The sequence below is a fragment of the Bufo gargarizans genome, chromosome 3 (assembly GCF_014858855.1).
Source record: "Bufo gargarizans isolate SCDJY-AF-19 chromosome 3, ASM1485885v1, whole genome shotgun sequence".
NCBI lineage: Eukaryota > Metazoa > Chordata > Amphibia > Anura > Bufonidae > Bufo > Bufo gargarizans.
This window is the reverse complement of record NC_058082.1, coordinates 382650046-382673633: the sequence shown is the minus strand read 5'-3', so window position 1 is coordinate 382673633 and position 23588 is coordinate 382650046. Positions and strand designations below refer to the sequence as shown.

General features: G+C 45.4%; 1 protein-coding gene across 8 annotated transcripts in view; it reads right to left on the bottom strand.

Moving 5' to 3' along the window:
- UHRF1BP1 (UHRF1 binding protein 1) overlaps window positions 1–23588 on the bottom strand; it is a 715822-nt gene that overhangs the window by 559846 nt on the left and 132388 nt on the right. For 7 of the 8 annotated variants that reach the window (XM_044288182.1, XM_044288177.1, XM_044288180.1 and 4 more), the window contains one exon: window positions 13612–13774. In XM_044288182.1, the coding sequence (XP_044144117.1) occupies window positions 13612–13674 (63 nt within the window). In that variant the 5' untranslated portion in view covers window positions 13675–13774. Of the gene's footprint in view, window positions 1–13611; window positions 13775–15811; window positions 15916–23588 lie in introns of all 8 variants that reach the window. The other variant, XM_044288181.1, reaches the window with a different exon arrangement.

Here is a 23588-nt window from a genome sequence, read left to right as displayed (position 1 = left end):
GGGTAAATTACTGTGTTGGTACTTTGCGATAAATAAGTGGGTTTTGGGTTGCAGTTTGGGCACTCGGCTTCTAAAACGTTCACCATCACTGCCCTAGGTCAACCCACCACTCTGCATACCCTTACACAATGTTCAGGCCCTATTGAAGAACATACATACACAACATATGTCAGCACAAAGACTGAGTGGATATGAAGTTTTGTTGCTATCTAATCCTCAACTTCAATTACTCAGCACCCACATTCGGACCAATGGCTATACTGATGCCCTACTTGGCTACAAGGGAGAGCAGGATGATTTGTCTCCTCCCCATGCATGTACTGAACTTATACATGAACATACCTCACCTGACTTACAGTCCACACCCATTGAAGAAGCACCTGATATTTATGTGGATGGATCCTGTTCCCACCCTAATGACAACACTTATCATGCAGGATACGCTGTGGTTCAACTCCCTGATGTTATACTGGAATCGAATCCTATACCTTTTCAGTCAGCCTAAGCAGCTGAACTGATTGCCCTCACTAGAGCTTGTTGTCTTTTTGAGGGGAGAGATGTAAATGTTTATACTGATTCCAAGTATGCCTTTGGGGTTGTACATAATCATGCGGTAATCTAGCAGAGGAGAGGCTTCATAGCTGCAGATGGGAGACAAATCTCACATTCCACCCTAGTACATGATCTCCTGGCCGCCATCCAATTACCAAGCAAAGTTGCTATTATCCATTGTAAGGCACATACTTGTCCCCAAACACACATAGCTAAAGGGAATGCCCTAGCTGGTCAGGCAGCAAAAGAGGCTGCTATTAGAACGGCAGCAACAGTTCAAATGCCCTCCCTTGTTCCAGACATTACCCTTACTGACAATCTATTGCTCAGCCTCCAGGATTTGGCTACCAGTAGTGACAAAATAGAATGGCAGTTGATAGGTGCAGTACAAGACCCTAATGCGGGTCTTATCTGCAAAGAGGGGAAACCATGTATCCCAGTTGCAAGTGCCCAGATTTTAATTGCACAATATCATGGTCTGACCTCATTCAGAGAGATATTTTTATACCAGGTCTTAGATCAAAGGTACCAGGTGTATTATATGTCTCAGAAACAACCCAAATAATTCAAAGAAGGCCCAACACCAGCATCTGAATTACCCGACTTCATCATTCACTCACTTACAAATTGACTTCACCCATATCCCAAAGACAGGAAGAAAGCAGGAGTATGCCCTTGTAATTGTGGATATGTTCTCTAGATGGCCGGAGGTCTTTCCTACCACCAATGAAACCACACAAATTGTGGTAAAAATTGTGTTACAAGAGATCCTCCCCAGATGGGGGTGTCCTGTTCAAACTGACTCAGATAATGGCCCAGCTTTTGTGTCCAGGGTATGTAAGGAGCTTTCCAAAGCCCTTAGGATTGACTGGAAGTTTCATCTTTCTTATCACCCGCAGAGTTCAGGGGTAGTAGAAAGAAAGAATAGAACAATTAAAGAGAAAATAAGAAAAATTACTGGAGGCACATTCACTAATTGGACAAAGTTCTTGCCTATAGCCCTAGCAGAAATTAGGATGCAGCCTAATAAGAATACTGGTTACTCACCATTTGAGGTGCTAATGGAAAAACCCTTCCCCACCCCTTGGGGTCCAAAGGCCCCTGTGATAGAAAAAGGGAATCTAGAAGTAGTACAGGCAGGAAACTTGTAGAAACTTGAAAGAACTTATAGAGTGGTAGCAGTCACCAGAACAGCGATTCTCACAGAAGAGGCTCCAATGTGGATTCACGCTAGCAGAGTGAAAAGGGTACCTGAGGCTTCTTCTCCAGTGATGGACAAAGACAAAGAGGGTGAAGCAGGTGTGAATTCACTGAACAAAGAGGGGAGCTCAGAATAAATTTCCCTGAAAATTGCCTGTCGCAATATTCTGGGAGATCTGTTTGTCTGCTGATAATTATTAATCTTTGTGTTTTCTTGCCAGTCTGGCTTATTACTACATGTATTTATCACCCAGAGGAGATGAGTTTCTTCTGCGGTGCACCAAATAATCAGTCAGTATATACAAGAGCTCAGGAGCAAGAGCAGATGATATAGTCAGGATGGCAAATGCCCTAAATGTTAGTTCATTGTGCCTCAAAGACTAAAAGAGGACAGAAGTCATACAAGGGAATAAAAGATTGTGTATTGTTAGCCTTTGGCCAGACTTCAAGGAGGGATTCATCGGGTGTAGGCACAGCAATAACACATGTTTGTATAAGATCCCATGGGCTCTTTAAAGAGGACCTTTCACCGATTATGACAATGTGAACTAACTATACAGACATGGAGAGCGGCGCCCAGGGATCTCACTGCACTTACTATTATCCCTGGGCGCCGCTCCGTTCTCCCGCTATGCCATCCGGTATCTTCGCTCACTAAGTTATAGTAGGTGGAGATTTCAGTCACTAGGTTAATTTAGGCGGAGTCTTCCCTTGTTCTGCTGTAGCGCTGGCCAATCGGGTTGCAGAGCTCACAGCCTGGGAGAAAAAAACCTCCCAGACTGTGAGCTCTGCGCTGCGATTGGCCAGCACTACAGCAGAACAAGGGCAGACTCTGCCTACCATAACTTTATGACCGAAGATACCGGAGGGCATAGCGGGAGAATGGAGCGGCGCCCAGGGATAATAGTAAGTGCAGTGAGATCCCCGGGCGCCGCTCTCAATGTCTGTATAGTTAGTTCACATTGTCATAATCGGTGAAAGGTCCTCTTTAAAGAGCCCATGGGATCTTATACAAACATGTGTTATTGCTGTGCCTACACCTGATGAATCCCTCCTTGAAGTCTGGTCAAAGGCTAACAATTTACATATACCCATGCTGGGTGAGAGAAATATCTTGGCAAAAGACAACTTTTCCCATTTTTTTTATACAAAGTTGGCATTTGACCAAGATATTTATCTCACCCAGCATGGGTATATGTAAAATGACACCCCAAAACACATTACCCAACTTCTCCTGAGTACGGCGATACCAGATGTGTGACACTTTTTTGCACTCTAGATGCGCAAAGGTGCCCAAATTCCTTTTAGGAGGGCATTTTTAGACATTTGGATCCCAGACTTCTTCTCACGCTTTAGGCCCCTAAAAAGCAAGGGCAGTATAAATACCCCAAATGTGACCCCACTTTGGAAAGAAACACCCCAAGGTATTCAATGAGGGGCCTGCCGAGTTCATAGAAATTTTATTTTTTGGCATAAGTTAGCGGAAATTGTTTTTTTTTTTCTCACAAAGTGTTACTTTCCGCTAACTTGGGACAAAAATTGTAATCTTTCATGGACTCAATATGCCCCTCAGCGAATACCTTGGGGTGTCTTCTTTCCAAAATGGGGGCAGCTGTGGGGTGTTTGTACTGCCCTGGCATTTGAGGGTCTCCGCAATCATTACATGTATGGCCAGCATTAGGAGTTTCTGCTATTCTCCTTATATTGAGCATACAGGTAATGAGATTTTTTTTTTCCGTTCAGCCTCTGGGCTGAAAGAAAAAAAGTGAACGGAACAGATTTCTTCATTCGCATCGATCAATGTGGATGAAAAAATCTCTGCCCAAAAAAAAAGGAGGGGAAAGGCGTCTGCCATCCATACCCACTTAGCTCGTATGCCCTGGCAAACCAGATTTCTCCATTCACATCAATCGATGTGGATGAATAAATCATTGCCGGGATATTTTTTATTTTTTTTTATATACAAAGTGTTTGCCAAAGCATAGGAACACCGCCTCCTCCTCAGCTCATATGCCTCGGCAAACGTATCTTTTACTGCAGAGGAGAAATCTCGTCTTGCAGCGCCGCATACACCGACTTGCGTGTAATCTGACAGCAGCGCAATTCTTCTGTCAGAATGCACATCAGTGCTGCAGCTAGTCGATCGGTTGGTCCACCTAGAAGGTAAAAAAATATAAAAAAAGAAAAAAGAAAAAACCAGGCCGCAACGCAATCATTTTATTAACTTTGGAACAGAACATATAAACTTTAACTTTTTGAACTGAACATTAACCTTTTTGCTTACTGGTGTTTTTTTTTTTTACCTTTATAGAACAAACCTCTCCTTCCCCATGGGTCAATGTGCAAAGCGCAAATCGCCCAAAGATGTGGCGCAGTGGGTTATGCACTTTGTCCCAGGTGAAAGGAGACATTTGCAGCAGCTCTGTGTGAATGGGCCCTAATAGCCCTGTGTGCCTGTCCTGGTGAGATGTGATCCCTATGCTAGGTGTACCTGTGTGTGGTACTTCCGGAAACACTCCCCTAAGCATAGGGCAGGGTGGTTAGGGCAGTCAGGACAGAAATAGCGGGTGTCACGCCTTATTCCACTCCTGCTACAGACACAACATCTTTTTCGGGGTGACGGTTGGGTTGAGGTACCGGCAACGACATTGGGGAAATGTCGCTCGTGTAGACGGCTAACTACACTGGTGGATGGGGCCACGGAACCTCCTGGGTACAGGAGGTTCTCGATGATCTCTTCCTGAAATTTGAGGAAGGATCGTGTTCTCTCTGCCTTACTGTAGAGAACAAAACTATTATACAGAGCCAATTGAATCAAATATACAGACACCTTCTTATACCAGCGTCTGGTTCTGCGGGAAACTAAATACGGAGACAACATCTGGTCATTGAAGTCCACCCCTCCCTTGTGAAGGTTATAGTCGTGGACTGAGATGGGCTTTTCAATGACACGGGTTGCTCGCTCAATTTGTATTGTCGTGTCTGCGTGAATGGAGGAGAGCATGTAAACGTCACGCTTGTCTCTCCATTTCACCGCGAACAGTTCTTCGCTACACAAGGCAGCCCTCTCCCCCCTTGCAAGACGGGTGGTAACGAGCCGTTGGGGGAAGCCCGCGCGACTAGTTCGCGCGGTGCCACAGCAGCCAATCTGTTCTAGAAACAAATGCCTGAAGAGGGCCAAACTTGTGTAGAAATTGTCCACATAAAAATGTTACCCCTTGCCGAATAAGGGTGACACCAAGTCCCACACTGTCTTCCCACTGCTCCCCAGGTAGTCAGGGCAACCGACCGGCTCCAGGGTCTGATCTTTTCCCTCATAGACACGAAATTTGTGGGTATAGCCTGTGGCCCTTTCACAGTGCTTATACAATTTGACCCCATACCGGGCGCGCTTGCTTGGGATGTATTGTTTGAAGCCAAGGCGCCCGGTAAAATGTATTAGGGACTCGTCTACGCAGATGTTTTGCTCTGGTATTCAAATCTGCAAATTTCTGGTTGAAATGGTCTATGAGGGGCCGAATTTTGTGGAGTCGGTCAAAAGCTGGGTGGCCTCTGGGACGGGAGGTGGTGTTGTCGCTAAAGTGCAGGAAACGCAGGGTGGCCTCAAAACGTGCCCTGGACATAGCAGCAGAGAACATGGGCATGTGATGAATTGGGTTTGTGGACCAATATGACCGCAATTCATGCTTTTTAGTTAGACCCATGTTGAGGAGAAGGCCCAGAAAAATTTTAATTTCGGAAACTTGGACTGGTTTCCACTGGAAAGGCTGGGCATAATAGCTTCCCGGGTTAGCGGTTATAAATTGTGTGGCATACCGGTTTGTTTGGGCCACGACTATGTCTAAGAGCTCCGCAGTCAAGAACAGCTCAAAACATCCCAGGGCCAAACCGATCTGAGCTGTCTCAACCCGAACTTCAGACTGGGCGGTGAAAGGGGGAACTACAGGTGCGGCTGAAGTTGGGGACTGACAATCAGGGTTTGCCAGCACCTCAGGGATTCTAGGGGGTCTACGGGCCCGTCTTTGCGGTGGCTGCGACGGGGTAACTAATGCACGTGCCACCGTACCAGCTTCAACTGCCCTTCTGGTGCTCGCCACTTCACCATGTTGTACGGCAGTGCTGGTACTAGGTCCAGGGAGGGCTGCGCTGCTGGTGTATGCCTCACCACGTAATCTGACAGCGCCAGCCCCACTATGCTGCCCTTGAAGCGGATCCTGCGCAACCTGTGGTCTAGCGACACGGGGACGGGTACGCCTGGTGCTATCAGGGACCTCAGCCTCCTCATCCGAACTTTGGGTCAGAGTGCCACTGCTTTCTACAGGTTCATATTCTGACCCGCTAGATTCGTCAGATGAGGGTTCCCATTCCTCATCCGACTCTTCAGAAGAATACCCCCTGTTTGACATTTGGGCAACTAAATTTAGGGGTATTCCCTGAGACTACCCAAGAAAAAAAGCAAGCCTGTCTTACAAATGGGAGGCTAGCGAAGTACCGGAGGCTGCTGCGGTTGATAAAAAATATCAAAACTGATTTTTTTTATCGCCGCAGCGCGTGTAAAGTGAATGTGCAGTGATAAAAAAAAAAAATAAATTGTCACTGAGGTGGGGCATGTCTGGGCGAACGCACGTGTGGGCGACCGATCGGGCCTGATCGGGCAAACACTGCGTTTTGGGTGGAGGGCGAACTAAAGTGACACTAATACTATTATAGATCTGACCGTGATCAGTTTTGATCACTTACAGATACTATAAAAGTACAAATGCTGATTAGCGATACGCTAATCAGCGAATCAGTGACTGCGGTGCGGTGTGTTGGGCGCTAACTGATCCCTAAACTACCTAACCAAGGGGCCTAAACTATCCCTAAAACCTAACAGTCAATACCAGTGGAAAAAAAAGTGACAGTTTACACTGATCACTTTTTTCCTTTCACTAGTGATTGACAGGGGCGATCAAAGGGGTGATCAAAGGGTTAATTGGGGTGCAGGGGGTGATCTGGGACTAAAGTGTGGTGTTGGTGCTACTTACTGTGAAGCCTGCTCCTCTGCTGGATCCAACCGACCAAAAGGACCAGCAGAGGAGCAGGGCAGGCATATAACACATCATATTTACTAATATGATGTGTTATCTGGCATTTGATTGGCTTTTTTTAAAATCATCAGCTTGCCAGCCGCGATCATTGGCTGGCAAGCTGATGACGCGAACCCTCTTGAAGAAATGCCGGCCCGCATTGCGCATGCGCGGGCCGGCTAAGTGCGTCATCTCGCGTCTCGCGAGATGATGCGTATATGCGATATGCGTCAGTCTGCGCAGCGCTGCCGCTTCCGGACCGCGAATCTGCGTTAGGCGGTCCAGACGCGGTTAAAGTAGGCCTGATACAGCAGAAATAAGTGATTTAGGGAATTGCTAAGTTGGGAATTGTATTTCAACCCAGAACAAAAATATATCCTTTGCCAGACAGCAGACAGTATTACAATTGGTTGGCCACAGCTGAAACACCAGATTTAGGGTACTGCTATTTTGGCAATTGTATTTCACCCCTCAATAAAATAGCAAGCACAGCCAAGCCCCTGATGTAGGTTATAGCAAAAAAAAAAATAACCACACTATTGATGGTTAAATGGACTTGGTGGCAGCTTGCCCCTGATGTAGGCTATAGCAAAATAATAACCACACTATTGATGGTTAAATGGACTTGGTGGCAGCTTGCCCCTGATGTAGCATATAGCAAAAAAAATAACCACACTATTGATGGTTAAATGGACTTGGTGGCAGCTTGTGCTGGCGCACCACAAGACACAAAATGGCTGCCGATCACCCCAGAAAAAAGTGACTGAAAAACCCTCTGGGCAGCCTAAAAACAGTGAGCAATTGAATAGCAGCAGTTCAATGATCCACGCTGTAGATCGTTCACTGACTTAAGTGTTTTTGAGGAGTTAATCACTGCCTAATCTCGAAAAAAAAAATTGAAAATGAATGTGCTTAATTAAGACATTTGATACCTTTATTAATAAATGGGTGTCTCCACCATCAGGGGACATCCCTGTGCTTCAGGACATAGTTCCATAGGGTCATCTAGGGAGAGTATTTTTCCCAAAGATTCACCCACGACCACCCCCGCTCCCATAGTGATTCATCATTCCACCACCTATCTATAATAGGAGTTTAGTTTTTTTATACATCAGAGCACCTGAGCATATCGACCGTTCTTGCTCGTACCCATTTATTAATAAAGGTATCAAATGTCTTAATTAAGCACGTTCATTTAAAAAAAAAAATCCAGACCTATTTCCTACGTGTAACTTATCGTTAGATATCCTTCCAAGTGTCTTTAACTGCCTAATCTCGCCCTAACAGTCGCAGCTGCAACCTCTCCCTACACTGATCAGAGCAGAGTGACATGCGGCGCTACGTGACTCCAGCTTTAATAGAGGCTGGGTCACATGCTGCACTGGCCAATCACAGCCATGCCAATAGTAGGCATGGCTGTGACGGCCTGTTGGGGCAAGTAGTATGACGCTTGTTGATTGGCTGCTTTGCAGCCTTTCAAAAAGCGCCAAGAAAGCGACGAACACCGAACCCGAACCCAGACTTTTACGAAAATGTTCGGGTTCGGGTCCGTGTCACGTACACCCTAAAATTCGGTACGAACCCGAACTATACAGTTCGGGTTCGCTCATCCCTACTTAGCACAAATTAATTCATTTCTTCCAACATGAAAGAATTCAGTTTGGTCAAACTCACCCTGTTTCACTTACACAAAGTTCTTCAAAACCTCAAAGTTCTGGTTCAATCAAACGATTTTGCAGTAGTCTTCTATCTAAAGAAGCAAGGAGGAACCTGAGGCATGTCTCATTTAGCAGAATAACTATGAAGTTATGGTTCGCAAACCTCAGAAGTTTGTGAACCATTCACCTAAAGGACTCCTTAAACACTCAGGCAGACAGTTTGAGTCACGTAATTATTATAATTATCTTGCCTGGTGAGTGGAGCCTGAATCCTCTGGTCTTTTTAGAGAATTCACAAGATGAGAACTACACAGATATGTTTATCACACAATTGGGGGGAGGACCAGCTAGAAACCCTAGATGGCTATAAATATCTTGCAAACAGACATTTTATGCATTTTCTCTTTCTCGACTAATAACTCGACAGAAGCTGAGAGCTAAGGGAGTAAAAACAGTCCTCCTCATACTTCCATCTTGGCTCTGCCAGGCAAGATTCTCACTCATATTAATCAAGGAACAGATTTTGTAAACTTCCAAAGAGCCAAGATCTCTTGTTACCAGGCCTAACTGCCTGGATGATGAACTAAATGGTCTTCAAAACAGGTTCTCAAAATAAGTTATTAAAACTTTATTAGAACAACTAAAAAACAGAAAAGTGCATGCAAAAACTTGGAAGGCTTTTCAGTCAAAGATCACAGGTATCTCCATTCCCCATTCTGTCTTGCCAGTACCTCATTTTGTCCAGTATGGCCTCATGAGAGGTCTCAAGCTGAATACTTTGAAAGTTAATTTTTCAGCAATTAACTCTCACTTGGAGAAAAAAGGTTTTTCTTTAGATATCCATCAACTTCTGTCTTCCTGGGAGTTACCTCTAGTTGTGAAATAGTCTCCGCTATCTGAAGTGAACTTTAAAATCCTCTCCAGGAAAACTTTGTTTCTGGTAGCAAAATCTCCTGCTCACATAATAAGTGAACTTCAGGCGTCATCTTGCAGACAACCATACCTGAGAGACATGGGGGACTGCCTAATTTCAAGGACTATTCCTGTTTTTCCACCCTAGGTGGCCTGTTTTGTCAATTTGAACCAGAAAATTCTCTTATCAGTTTTTGCCCCTGATGGTCAAGACCCAGTCTTCAACTCCATGATGTGAGATGCACTGTCCTGACTAATATCAATTGCTGTAGTTATTTCTTCAATTCTATTGTATTTGCCTCCAAAGGTTTACATAGCCTTTAAGCACTGGGCAATTCAGAGAACACAGAGTGCTATAAAAAGCAGCCAAGACGCAATATTCCCCCTCTTAGTTCATTGCTTAGTAAATCCCATGCTGTGCTTTATTTGACTGAAATTTTTATTTCCTAGAGTCCGTTGGAAGCACAATAAATCCCTCCTGTAATATTTTTTATTTTTTTGCTGCAAACTACTCACTGTAACTAATTTTAATCTTTATGTGCACCACAACATATCTACTTGTAGTTGGTGCACATAGAATGTATGGAGCAGACTCACAAGCTGACCCTGCACCATATGTGGCATTGCCATCTGTGTAATACAGCTGACACCTGGGCGCAAACATCGGCATTGGAGATAACTCCAAAAAAAAACCTCAGTAGAAAAATCGATGAGATCTGCTCCTAGACTTGCCACAGTCTATTGGGCGCATACTTAATACCTAGGAAGAAGGAAATAACAAACATTGCAATCTAAGTAGAAAGTAAGACTATATAACTGAGTCACAAAAGCCGTCATTACCAATTGTGTCCTTGTTGAGCGTCCCCACACCAAGTATTTTTGTTATATACCCCTGGGATCCACCTGATAAGTACTTACCTGACAGATCCCGTTGTGCCCTTAGCCAGACTCTATTTACCCGTTGCAGTGGTTACATCACATCAACAACCCCTGTGTTGCCACCACTGCACCTGGGTAAATAACATCACCACTAAACCAGAGCTATAGCTCATGATCTGTCAAGTGGGTATTTCCAGGCAGATCCTACGGTTATCCAGTTTAGACCTGAAACTAAACAGCCTGTTTAACAGGAAGCCAATAGAAATCCGATAGACTGCAAACATATACTATTACAGTCTACAGCAGGGGTGGCCAACCTTACATACACAAAGAGCCCAAAAAAAAAAAGTATGACTACCAGGAGCCACAGGCTATACATTTACACACAGTTACCGTATTTTCCCCCTACAAGATTCACCTAGGTTTTAACAAAGAAAAATAAGATTCAAAAAATATATTTTTCATCTGATCTGAGGTCTGCTAAAAATATTTTTTCTTATTGTTCATTAGCAGAGAAAAAAATAAAAAAAATGTTTTTCAGCAGACCTCAGATCAGACTCCTAAGGCCTCATGCACACGACCGCTGTGTGCATCCGTGGCCGTTGTGCCGTTTTCAGTTGTTTTTTTTTGCGGACCCACTGACTTTCAATGGGTCCGTGGAACAATCGGAAAATGCACCGTTTTGCAGCCGAGACCGTGATCCGTGTTTTCTGTCCGTCAAAAAAATATGACCTGTCCTATTTTTTTGACGGACAACGGTTCACGGACCCATTCAAGTCAATGGGTCCGTGAAAGAACACGGATGCACACAAGATTGGCATCCGTGTCCGTGATCCGTGGCCGTAGGTTACTTTCATACAGATGGATCTGAAGATCCGTCTGCATAAAAGCTTTTTCAGAGGTGAGTTTTCACTTCGTGAAAACTCAGATCCGACAGTATATTCTAACACAGAGGCGTTCCCATGGTGATGGAGACGCTTCAGGTTAGAATATAGTGAAAAACTGTGTACATGACTGCCCCCTGCTGCCTGGCAGGTGCTGCCAGGCAGCAGGGGGAAGACCCCCCCTGTTTTTAACTCATTGGTGGCCAGTGCGGCCTCCCCCCTCCCTCCCCTGTAGTTAACTCATTGGTGGCCAGTGCGGCCGGCCCCTCCTCCCTCCCCTGTAGTTAACTCATTGGTGGCCAGTGCGGCCGGCCCCTCCTCCCTCCCCTGTAGTTAACTCATTGGTGGCCAGTGCGGCCGGCCCCCCCTCCCTCCCCTGTAGTTCACTCATTGGTGGCCAGTGGGCCCCCCCCTCCCTCCCCTGTAGTTAACTTGTTGGTAGCCAGCCCCCCCTCGCTCCCCTGTAGTTAACTCATTGGTGGCCAGTGGGCCCCCCTCCCTCCCCTGTAGTTAACTTGTTGGTAGCCAGCCCCCCCTCCCTCCCCTGTAGTTAACTCATTGGTGTCCAGTGGGCCCCCCCTCCCTCCGCTGTAGATAACTCATTGGTGGCCAGTGGGCCCTCTCCCCTCCCTCCCCTGCCACCAGTGATAGGGGGGGAGATTTTAATGAGGAGGGGGAGGGAGGGGAGAGGGCCCACTGGCCACCAACGAGTTAACTACAGCGGAGGGAGGGGGGGCCCACTGGACACCAATGAGTTAACTACAGAGGAGGGAGAGAGGGGGGGCTGGCTACCAACAAGTTAACTACAGGGGAGGGAGGGGGGGCCCACTGGCCACCAATGAGTTAACTACAGGGGGGAGGGGGGGCGGCCGCACTGGCCACCAATGAGTTAAAAACAGGGGGGGTCTGCCCCCTGCTGCCTGGCAGCACCTGCCAGGCAGCAGGGGACAGTCATGTACACAGTTTTTCAGTATATTCTAACCTGAAGTGTCCCCATCACCATGGGAACGCCTCTGTGTTAGAATATACTGTTGGATCTGAGTTTCACGATCTAGCTCATATCCAACAGTATATTCTAACATAGAGGCGTTCCCATGGTGATGGGGACACTTCAGGTTAGAATATACTGAAAAACTGTGTACATGACTGTCCCCTGCCCCTGCTGGTATTGTAATTGTATCAACGCACAAAATTAAATCTGAAGAGTCAATTACACTGTAACAGGGATCATAAAAATAAAAAAATTACAGAATTGTTAATTCCTTCTGCTAAAAATGGAATAAAAGGTGATCAAAAAGTCATATTCACCCCAAAATGGTACAAGAGCAAACTACTGCTTGTTCCTTAAAAGACAAGCCTCTACACATCTCCATTGACATTTTGGGCCAGATTTATCATTACTTTGACAGCTCACTCCACTTTCACATATGGCTAAAGTCAGTTTTAGCCAAGTCAGATTTATGATCGGCCCTTTAAGACTGTAATAAATGTGGTTTGACGGTAGCAGTTTATCCGTCAGTAAGCAGCTTTGCAAAAGTCGCACGTTTTTATGAAAAAGTCGCACGTTTTTATGAAAAAGTCGCATGTTCTATTAAAAAGTCTCATAAGATAAGCATGGTCCTCACTGGAGTGAAATTGCGACTTTTTTGCGACTTTTTAAATAGTCCCAATAGTAAATCTGTCTAGAGATTAATTTACATAAGAAAACACGCTCACTTTCAGAAAACTGGCGAGCATAGTGCAAAGCAGAAAAAAGTCGCAAATTTGTGCGCAGTTTTAGCGTTTGGGACTTTTTGGGGACTTTTTCACTCCATTATTCTGACCTGAGCTAATGATAAATCTGTCCCTTTGTGTTTTTATTGTGCAAATGAAGTAAAACAAAAAAATGATATACATTTGGTATACTGTTGGTAAAAGGTGAATTGCTTTATGGATTCCGTTACCACGGAGCATAACACAATTCTATAACGGAATGCATAATGGAATGCCTTTAGAGGCATTCCATCATAATAGAAGTTTATGGGCAGCATAAACACAAAATGTCAATGGAGATTTGTAAAGGCTTGTCTCTTAAGGAACAAGCAGTAGTTTACTCTTGTACCATTTTAGGGTGAATTTGACTTTTTGATCACATTTTAATCCATTTTTAACCGAAGGAATGAACAATTCTGTAATGAAGTGTGAACGAATTTCAAAATATGAAATTCGCTCATCTCTAATTGTAACGTTATTGAAGCTACACAGCGAATGGTGCAAAATTTCTAATTTAAGAAACAATAGCAGAATTGCAGTTTTTTTCCCCATGTCACAGTGTCCCATGTCCCCCAAAAAGTGTTAAAAAGTTGGACAACCCCTTTACAGGATTAAATACTTGCAAGCAGCAACTATATTACAATATGGTAATTTAAGTAAATAAACAGTTTTTTCAGTTTATATTAAATATCAAACAATACTTACCCGAATAGCAGCACGATTACAGTAGACACGTGTAACAGCAAGCCATGTTGGCAAATCAAGCATGTTCTGTAGTGCCTCTTCATCTAGTTGCAAGTCTGTCAAATGTCCCTCACCTCGCAGGGTGCTCAAATTTATTTGTTCTGGTGACAAGTTCTTGGTAAACCTTCAACGGGAAAAGGAAACACAAAATAAAGGGGTTATCAAGGACTCGTATAAAAATTACCTCTAGCGACCAGTTGCTTCCACTTTTAGAGCTGTTTAGGGAGGGAGGGGCAGAGGGATCTCACTACACTGCTTAACTATCTGTTGTAAAGCAGGAACTTTGCTCTACAATAGATGGTAATAATGTGATACTGCAAGTAATATACTGTCATAGCAAAGCAGCCTGGCTGGAGCGAGGAGGAGGGATGAAAATCACAAGATTCTTATTGAAAGGGTTGTCAAAAATATTTTACAGTGCTCAAACCTGCTCCTGGATCTGCATAATTTAGCAATTGCATGTAATTGAAAACTTAGTATAGCCACTGATTTATTCAATTAAATCTATCTTTATAGCACCACTTGCTGTTTGCTTGTTTTAATTTCTCTATCAACCTCAATAAAGCCTCATGCATTGGTTGCTATGACGCCGTGCACTTCCTGCTGCTGCTGCAGTGTATTACTGTACTGCAGTGGCAGCAGGAAGCGCACGGCGTCATAGCAACCAATGACGCTGTGCACTCCTGCACTCAGAAGAAATCCAGGCCAGTAGGGTTTCTACCACTTCGTTTTCACATAATTAGCTTTCAGACACTAGCGATCCGCTAGTGTCTGCTCTGCCAAACAATCCTAATATAATAGCTGTTGGGGCAGCCGTTTCGCTAAAAAAAGAACTTATATTGATATGCTAATGACCCTCTAGGTGCTATGGAGGCGTCATTAGCACCTAGAGGATCGGTCTACCTTCACAAAATGCCGCCGCCCAGCGCGTCCCTCCAGCCCGCCCATCTGCTCCGGAATGCGATCAAGAGGACGAATTCTCGCAAATGCACCGTGCGCGTCTGTATTCGGCGCATGCGCAGTGAATGTCCCCCCGCTTCCCTGCTCAGACATCTCCACTGCGCCTGCGCCGATGACGTCATAGTGCTCCGAGGAACAGGCGCAGTGGAGATGTCTGAGCAGGGAAGCGGTCGGACATTCACTGTGCATGCGCCGAATACAGACGCGCACGGCGAATGCGCGAGAATTCGTCCGCTTGATCGCATTCCGGAGGAGATGGGCGGGCTGGAGGGATGCGCTGGGCATTTTGTGAAGGTAGACCGATCCTCTAGGTGCTAATGACGCCCCCATAGCACCTAGAGGGTCATAAGCATATCAATTGAAGTTCTTTTTTTAGCAAAACGGCTGCCCCAAAAGCTATTATATTAGGATTGTTTGGCAGAGCAGACACTAGCGGATCGCTAGTGTCTAAAAGCTAATTATGTGAAAATGAAGTGGTAGAAACCCTTTAAGGTGGACGTACATGCCTAGTTCCATCCTTTTACTAGCACCGGCTGCAGCAGACAGGACATACCCTCTGAGCTACCAGCTTGAAATAAATGCAGCAGTGCAATTTGAACAATGAATGGAGAGAGCTTTGGACCATGTGAGGTACAGGGCCAGTTCCAGGTTTGTTAAAAATAGGCTGTCATGTACTATATGATGTATCCTGCAACAACGCCATTCGGATGTTGGAAGGAGCCCCATTCTATAAATAACTGCTCAAATGCCACAATCGCAAATGACCATGACAACTGGGGTTAGATATATGATTGATTGGGGGGGAGGGTGTATTCTGACCTTCAGGAAGCACAAAATATAATCAAGAAGTGCTATAATTTTGCAATGAACGATTTGAAAAGGATACTTTGGAGCTGAAATTGGGGTGAAGACTAGGCATGCCTTTTAAAATTCTGCAGAAATGCAGATAAAATTTGTTATTTTAAGGCTACATGCACAAGACCGCTGTGTGTTTTACGGTTTGCGTGGCGGCAATTTGCGGAACGGCACGGACAGCCATTAATATAACTGTCTATTCTAACGGAGCAACGCTGAAGTGAATGGGTCCATGTCCAAGCCGCAAAATATGCAGGTCGGATGCAGACCAAAACAACGGTCGTGTGCATGAGCCCTAAAGGAAACTTTCATGTTAAATTGGAGAATAGGTTGTGTGGGTGCTTACCAGTCCTAATATCATGCAAGGTGCTCTAGGTCTAACTGGCTCACCCAGCCAGTGACAGAGTTACAGAGTGATGGGTTTGAAGGACGGACGGTCACACTCAATATCTGGGATTCAGTGAAGGAAGAAGAATGAGAGGCGGAGAAAATCAGTGTATTAAGAACTAATTTATTCACCTAAGATGGTATTTACAGATAAAATGCCAGGGGTAGCGATAAGGGTGGGTATACAATTGAGTAATAATAAATATATCATATAAAAATCGTATAAAAATTGTACAAAAGTCGTACAGAGTAGTACAAAAATGTTGCAAAAATAGTACAACATTCCGGATATAGATAGTCTTATAGTAGTCCAAAAAATGTATAGTATTAGTAGTATAAATGAATGCATAATGTCAATAGCGGTTGCTGCATCCAAAATAGGTTGATGCGTTTAACCACTTCAGCCCCGCTAGGTGAAACCCCCTTCATGACCAGAGCACTTTTTACACTTCGGCACTACACTCCTTTCACCGTTTATCGCTCGGTCATGCAACTTACCACCCAAATGAATTTTACCTCCTTTTCTTCTCACTAATGGAGCTTTCATTTGGTGGTATTTTATTGCTGCTGACATTTTTACTTTTTTTGTTATTAATCAAAATGTAACGACTTTTTTGCAAAAAAATGACATTTTTCACTTTCAGCTGTAAAATTTTGCAAAAAAAACCGACATCCATATATAAATTTTTCACCAAATTTATTGTTCTACATGTCTTTGATAAAAAAAAAATGTTTGGGCAAAAAAAAAAAATGGTTTGGGTAAAAGTTATAGCATTTACAAACTATGGTACAAAAATGTGAATTTCCGCTTTTTGAAACAGCTCTGACTTTCTGAGCACCTGTCATGTTTCCTGAGGTTCTACAATGCCCAAACAGTAGAAAACCCCCACAAATGACCCCATTTCGGGAAGTAGACACCCTAAGGTATTCGCTGATGGGCATAGTGAGTTCATAGAACTTTTTATTTTTTGTCACAAGTTAGCGGAAAATGATGATGATTTTATTTATTTTTTATTTTTCTTACAAAGTCTCATATTCCACTAACTTGCGACAAAAAATAAAAAATTCTAGGAACTCGCCATGCCCCTCACGGAATACCTTGGGGTGTCTTCTTTCCAAAATGGGGTCACTTGTGGCGTAGTTATACTGCCCTGGCAATTTAGGGGCCCAAATGTGTGAGAAGAACTTTGCAATCAAAATGTGTAAAAAATGGCCGGTGAAATCCGAAAGGTGCACTTTGGAATATGTGCCCCTTTGCCCACCTTGGCTGCAAAAAAGTGTCACACATCTGGTATCGCCGTACTCAGGAGAAGTTGGGGAATGTGTTTTGGGGTGTCATTTTACATATACCCATGCTGGGTGAGAGAAATATCTTGGCAAAAGACAACTTTTCCCATTTTTTTATACAAAGTTGGCATTTGACCAAGATATTTTTCTCACCCAGCATGGGTATATGTAAAATGACACCCCAAAACACATTCCCCAACTTCTCCTGAGTACGGCGATACCAGATGTGTGACACTTTTTTGCTGCCAAGGTGGGCAAAGGGGCACATATTCCAAAGTGCACCTTTTGGATTTCACCGGTCATTTTTTACACATTTTGATTGCAAAGTTCTTCTCACACATTTGGGCCCCTAAATTGCCAGGGCAGTATAACTACGCCACAAGTGACCCCATTTTGGAAAGACGACACCCCAAGGTATTCCGTGAGGGTCATGACGAGTTCCTAGAATCTTTTATTTTTTTGTCGCAAGTTAGTGGAATATGAGACTTTGTAAGGAAAAAAGAAAAAAAAAGAAAAATCATCATTTTCCGCTAACTTGTGACAAAAAATAAAAAATTCTAGGAACTCGCCGTGCCCCTCACGGAATACCTTGGGGTGTCTTCTTTCCAAAATGGGGTCACTTGTGGCATAGTTATACTGCCCTGGCAATTTAGGGGCCAAAATGTGTAAAAAGTACCTTGCAATCAAAATCTGTAAAAAATGGCCTGTGAAATCCGAAAGGTGCACTTTGGAATGTGTGCCCCTTTGCCCACCTTGGCTGCAAAAAAGTGTCACACATCTGGTATTGCCGTACTCAGGAGAAGTTGGGGAATGTGTTTTGGGGTGCCATTTTACATATAACCATGCTGGGTGAGAGAAATATCTTGGCAAAAGACAACTTTTCCTATTTTTTTATACAAAGTTGGCATTTGACCAAGATATTTTTCTCACCCAGCATGGGTATATGTAAAATGACACCCCTAAAAAACATTCCCCAACTTCTCCTGAGTACGGCGATACCAGATGTGTGACACTTTTTTGCAGCCTAGATGCGCAAAGGGGCCCAAATTCCTTTTAGGAGGGCATTTTTAGACATTTGGATCCCAGACTTCTTCTCACACTTTCGGGCCCCTAAAAAGCCAGGGCAGTATAAATACCCCACATGTGACCCCACTTTGGAAAGAAGACACCCCAAGGTATTCAATGAGGGGCCTGGCGAGTTCCTAGAATTTTTTTTATTTTTTGCATAAGTTAGCGGAAATTGATTTTTTTGGTTTTTTTCTCACAAAGTCTCACTTTCCGCTAACTTAGGACAAAAATTTCAATCTTTCATGGACTCAATATGCCTCTCAGCGAATACCTTGGGGTGTCTTCTTTCCGAAATGGGGTCACATGTGGGGTATTTATACTGCCCTGGCTTTTTAGGGGCCCTAAAGCGTGAGAAGAAGTCTGGAATATAAATGTCTAAAAATGTTAGACTCCCGGATCACCCCCCTGTCATTGATCACCCCCCTGGTAAGGCTCCATTCAGACGTCCGTATAATTTTTACGGATCCATGGATCGGATCCACAAAACACATGCGGACGTCTGAATGGAGCCTTACAGGGGGGTTATCAATGACAGGGGGTGATCAGGGTGATCACCCCCCTGTCACTGATCACCCCCCCTGTAAGGCTCCATTCAGATGTCCGCATGATTTTTTACGGATCCATGGATACATGGATCGGATCCACAAAACACATGCGGAGGTCTGAATGGAGCCTTACAGGGGGTTATCAATGACAGGGGGTGATCAGGGTGATCACCCCCCTGTCACTGATCACCCCCCCTGTAAGGCTCCATTCAGACGTCCGCATGATTTTTTACGGATCCATGGATACATGGATCGGATCCACAAAACACATGCGGACGTCTGAATGGAGCCTTACAGGGGGGTTATCAATGACAGGGGGTGATCAGGGTGATCACCCCCTGTCACTGATCACCCCCCCTGTAAGGCTCCATTCAGATGTCCGCATGATTTTTTACGGATCCATGGATACATGGATCGGATCCACAAAACACATGCGGATGTCTGAATGGAGCCTTAAAGGGGGGTTATCAATGACAGGGGGTGATCAGGGTGATCACCCCCCTGTCACTGATCACCCCCCCCTGTAAGGCTCCATTCAGACATCCGCATGATTTTTTACGGATCCATGGATACATGGATCGGATCCACAAAACACATTCGGACGTCTGAATGGAGCCTTACAGGGGGCTTATCAATGACAGGGGGTGATCAGGGTGATCACCCCCCTGTCACTGATCACCCCCCCTGTAAGGCTCCATTCAGACATCCGCATGATTTTTTACGGATCCATGGATACATGGATCGGATCCACAAAACACATGCGGACGTCTGAATGGAGCCTTACAGGGGGGTTATCAATGACAGGGGGTGATCAGGGTGATCAGGGTGATCACCCCCCTGTCACTGATCACCCCCCCTGTAAGGCTCCATTCAGACATCCGCATGATTTTTTACGGATCCATGGATACATGGATCGGATCCACAAAACACATGCGGACGTCTGAATGGAGCCTTACAGGGGGGTTATCAATGACAGGGGGTGATCAGGGTGATCACCCCCCTGTCACTGATCACCCCCCCTGTAAGGCTCCATTCAGACATCCGCATGATTTTTTACGGATCCATGGATACATGGATCGGATCCACAAAACACATGCGGACGTCTGAATGGAGCCTTACAGGGGGGTTATCAATGACAGGGGGGTGATCAGGGAGTGTATATGGGTGATCACCCGCCTGTCATTAATCACCCCCTGTAAGGCTCCATTCAGACGTCCGCATGTGTTTTGCGGATCCGATCCATGTATCCATGGATCCGTAAAAATCATGCGGACGTCTGAATGGAGCCTTACAGGGGGGTGATCAATGACAGGGGGGTGATCAATGACAGGGGGTGATCAGGGAGTGTATATGGGTGATCACCCACCTGTCATTGATCACCCCCCTGTAAGGCTCCATTCAGACGTCTGCATGTGTTTTGCGGATCCGATCCATGTATCCATGGATCCGTAAAAATCATGCGGACGTCTGAATGGAGCCTTACAGGGGGGTGATCAATGACAGGGGGGTGATCAGGGAGTGTATATGGGTGATCACCCGCCTGTCATTGATCACCCCCCTGTAAGGCTCCATTTAGACGTCCGTATGCGTTTTGCGGATCCGATCCATGTATCCGTGGATCCGTAAAAATCATACGGACGTCTGAACGGAGCCTGACAGGGGGGTGATCAATGACAGGGCGGTGATCAATGACAGGGGGGTGATCAGGGAGTTTATATGGAGTGATCATGGGTGATCAGGGGTTTATAAGGGGTTAATAAGTGACGGGGGGGTGTAGTGTAGTGTAGTGAAGTGTGGTGTTTGGTGCGACTGTACTGACCTACCTGAGTCCTCTGGTGGTCGATCCTAACAAAAGGGACCACCAGAGGACCAGGTAGGAGGTATATTAGACGCTGTTATGAAAACAGCGTCTAATATACCTGTTAGGGGTTAAAAAATTCGGATCTCCAGCCTGCCAGCGAGCGATCGCCGCTGGCAGGCTGGAGATCCACTCGCTTACCTTCCGTTCCTGTGAGCGCGCGCGCCTGTGTGCGCGCGTTCACAGGAAATCCCGGCCCTCGCGAGATGACGCGTATATATGCGTCGTTGAGCGCAGGGCTGCCACCTCCGGACCGCACATCTGCGTTAGGCGGTCCGGAGGTGGTTAAATAGCAAAGATTAATGCATAAGATCGCAGATGGTGAGAGTTTGTAAAAAAGTTTGTAAAAAAGGTTATGTGGCAGGCAGGTCAGAAGCCTTGCTCTGCATGCTGTTACCTTTGGTGCCTTTGCGGTGTCCCGTCACTGCTGCCGATCCTTGTCTGTGTGCTGTAGGTGGATTTTGAAGTGGCTAGATAGGGTGTGTTTGTCGTGTCCTTTCTTGATATTGTTGATGTGTTCTGAGACCCGTTTTTTCAGAGTTCTTTAATACTTTGAGGGGTGTAGTATAAAAAAATATATATATCAGAACACATCAACAATATCAAGAAAGGACACGACAAACGCTCCCTATCTAGCCACTTCAAAACACACCACAACCAAGACCCTAGTGGTCTTTCTTTTACAGCAATAGAAAAAATTTAGAGACTGGAGAGGAGGCGATCATATAGCAAAAATGTCCCGCATAGAATCTAGATTTATTTTTGAACTAGACACATTCCACACTTATAAACAACTCTGCAACCTGGGATGGGTGTTCTGTGCTTATGGGAGGTCGTAGTCCGGCTGTTTACCAGCACTCCGACCTCCCCTGGGCTTTGAACCCCTGCCCCCATTCCACCAATTTATCAAACACAGACTTGTACATGTCCAGCATTTGCCCAATGCATCCTCCATATATATATCACAATGTCCAGCATACCCCTGTATACATCATAAACCCCTACATTTACATGCATCCTTGTGTCTCTATACACAATCACATTTTGTGTACCCATCAACTCCTCTGTGCATCACACAAGATATACCCTAACTCACCTTCAATATATTTTCACCTTCTAACGTATATCACCATATTACCTATTTTAATATATCACCATATTACCCACTTAACTTATTTACTCTGCCCACAAGAAACACCACCCATCCCAATATCACATTTGCCCCACCCCCCAACGGACCTTCACCTTCAATATATACGACCTTTTGTCATGAGGGTATCGAGAACCACGCCTGACTCCGTTATACCCGGGGTCAGGAAGTCGCAGCGGTTGGCTGCACGCTCTATTTAAGATAGGGCTGTTTCCCTTATGATAGCTTTCTGAGTTTGCTTTGCAAACCCTTTTGGCTCACTCAGGGATCCGTAGCTCCTTCTCCTCAGCTGTTCCTTGTCCAGCACTCCCAAACCTCCTTATATTCCCCTCTCACACTTCTCTGGTTGCCAGAGATAGAGCTTCCTGCCTGGACATCTATCCTGACCCACTGGAGCTGTGTTGCTGCGTTCTCTGACTGTTGATTCAGAACGCTACCCTCCGGATCCCTGTTGGACCTTTGTGGACTGCTGTGGTCGTCCACCTGGGTGTTTGTGTTTGTCTGTATTTGTCTGTCCTCTCCCTGGTGTTTCCCTCTTAGTGCAGTGGTGCGGACTAGCGATCCCACCGGCCCGTTCACTATCTAGGGCTCATTTCAGGGAAAGCCAGGGTTTAGGCACGTGATCGCCGCACCGGGTGAGGAACCCGTCTAGGGACGTCAGGGCAGTCAGGTGCCAGCCGCAAGGTGAGTTAGGGGTCACCACCTTTCCCTCTCCCTTGGGCAGGGCTTTCCCTGTTTTCCTCCCTGTGTGTGACACCGGTCATTACATTATCTCTGGCCCTTATTTTGTGTAGGTTAAAAAAAAAAAAAAAAGTAAAAAAATTTTTTTTTTACCTACTTAGAATCCAGTATGTATCAAATTGCTGCTCTGTCCAAACAATTTCATGGCCTGTCTTTGGAGGTGGTAGGATTGAAGGCGTCGGTCCTCCAGCAACAGCAGCAATTACAACTGACCGCAAGCCCAGCGTTTGCTACTGGTAACCAGTTTTTTGCGGAACCCAAGGTCCCTCTCCCTGACAGATTTTCTGGGGGAAGGGACAAGTTTTTGACATTCCGTGAGGCCTGTAAGTTATATTTTAAACTGCGCCCTTACTCCTCTGGTAATGAAGATCAGCGGGTGGGGGTTGTTATTTCCCTGCTGCAGGGGGACCCGCAGTCCTGGGCGTTCTCTTTACCTACTGATTCCCAGGCTCTTCGGTCAGTGTATGAGTTTTTCGGGGCCTTGGGTCTCATATATGACGACCCTGACCGAGTAGCACTGGCTGAATCAAGATTACGGAGACTCTTACAAGGAGAACGGCCGGTAGAGGAGTATTGCTCTGAATTCCGTAGGTGGGCTACGGATACCCAATGGAACGACCCGGCTCTCAGGAGTCAGTTCTGCTCTGGGTTATCCGAAAGGGTTAAGGATGCGCTTGCATTATATGAGACCCGAGAGTCCGTATAGAGAGACGCCTTAGGGACAGGTTGAAAGAACCGGAGAAATTGGTAACTCCTCCCAAGCAGCAGTTAGTCTGTACGGACTTAGACGAGCCTATGCAGCTAGGAGGAACTACTCGTCAGGTCCGTCCTCCTGAGGCTCGCCGTAGGCGTGGGGTTTGTTTTTTTTGTGGGGAGAGGGGTCATTTCATTAATGTCTGTCCTTCTTTCCTCAGAAACAAAAGACCGTCGGAAAAACTACTTACCCCAGGCTGTGTGGAGGATGTCAGCCGGGGGGTATACGTCTCCTCCATACGTACATCGCAATTTGTGTTGCCAGCGGTTATTATTTTTGGTGATAAGACGGAGACTATTTCTTTCTTTTTAGACAGTGGAGCAGGGGTAAATT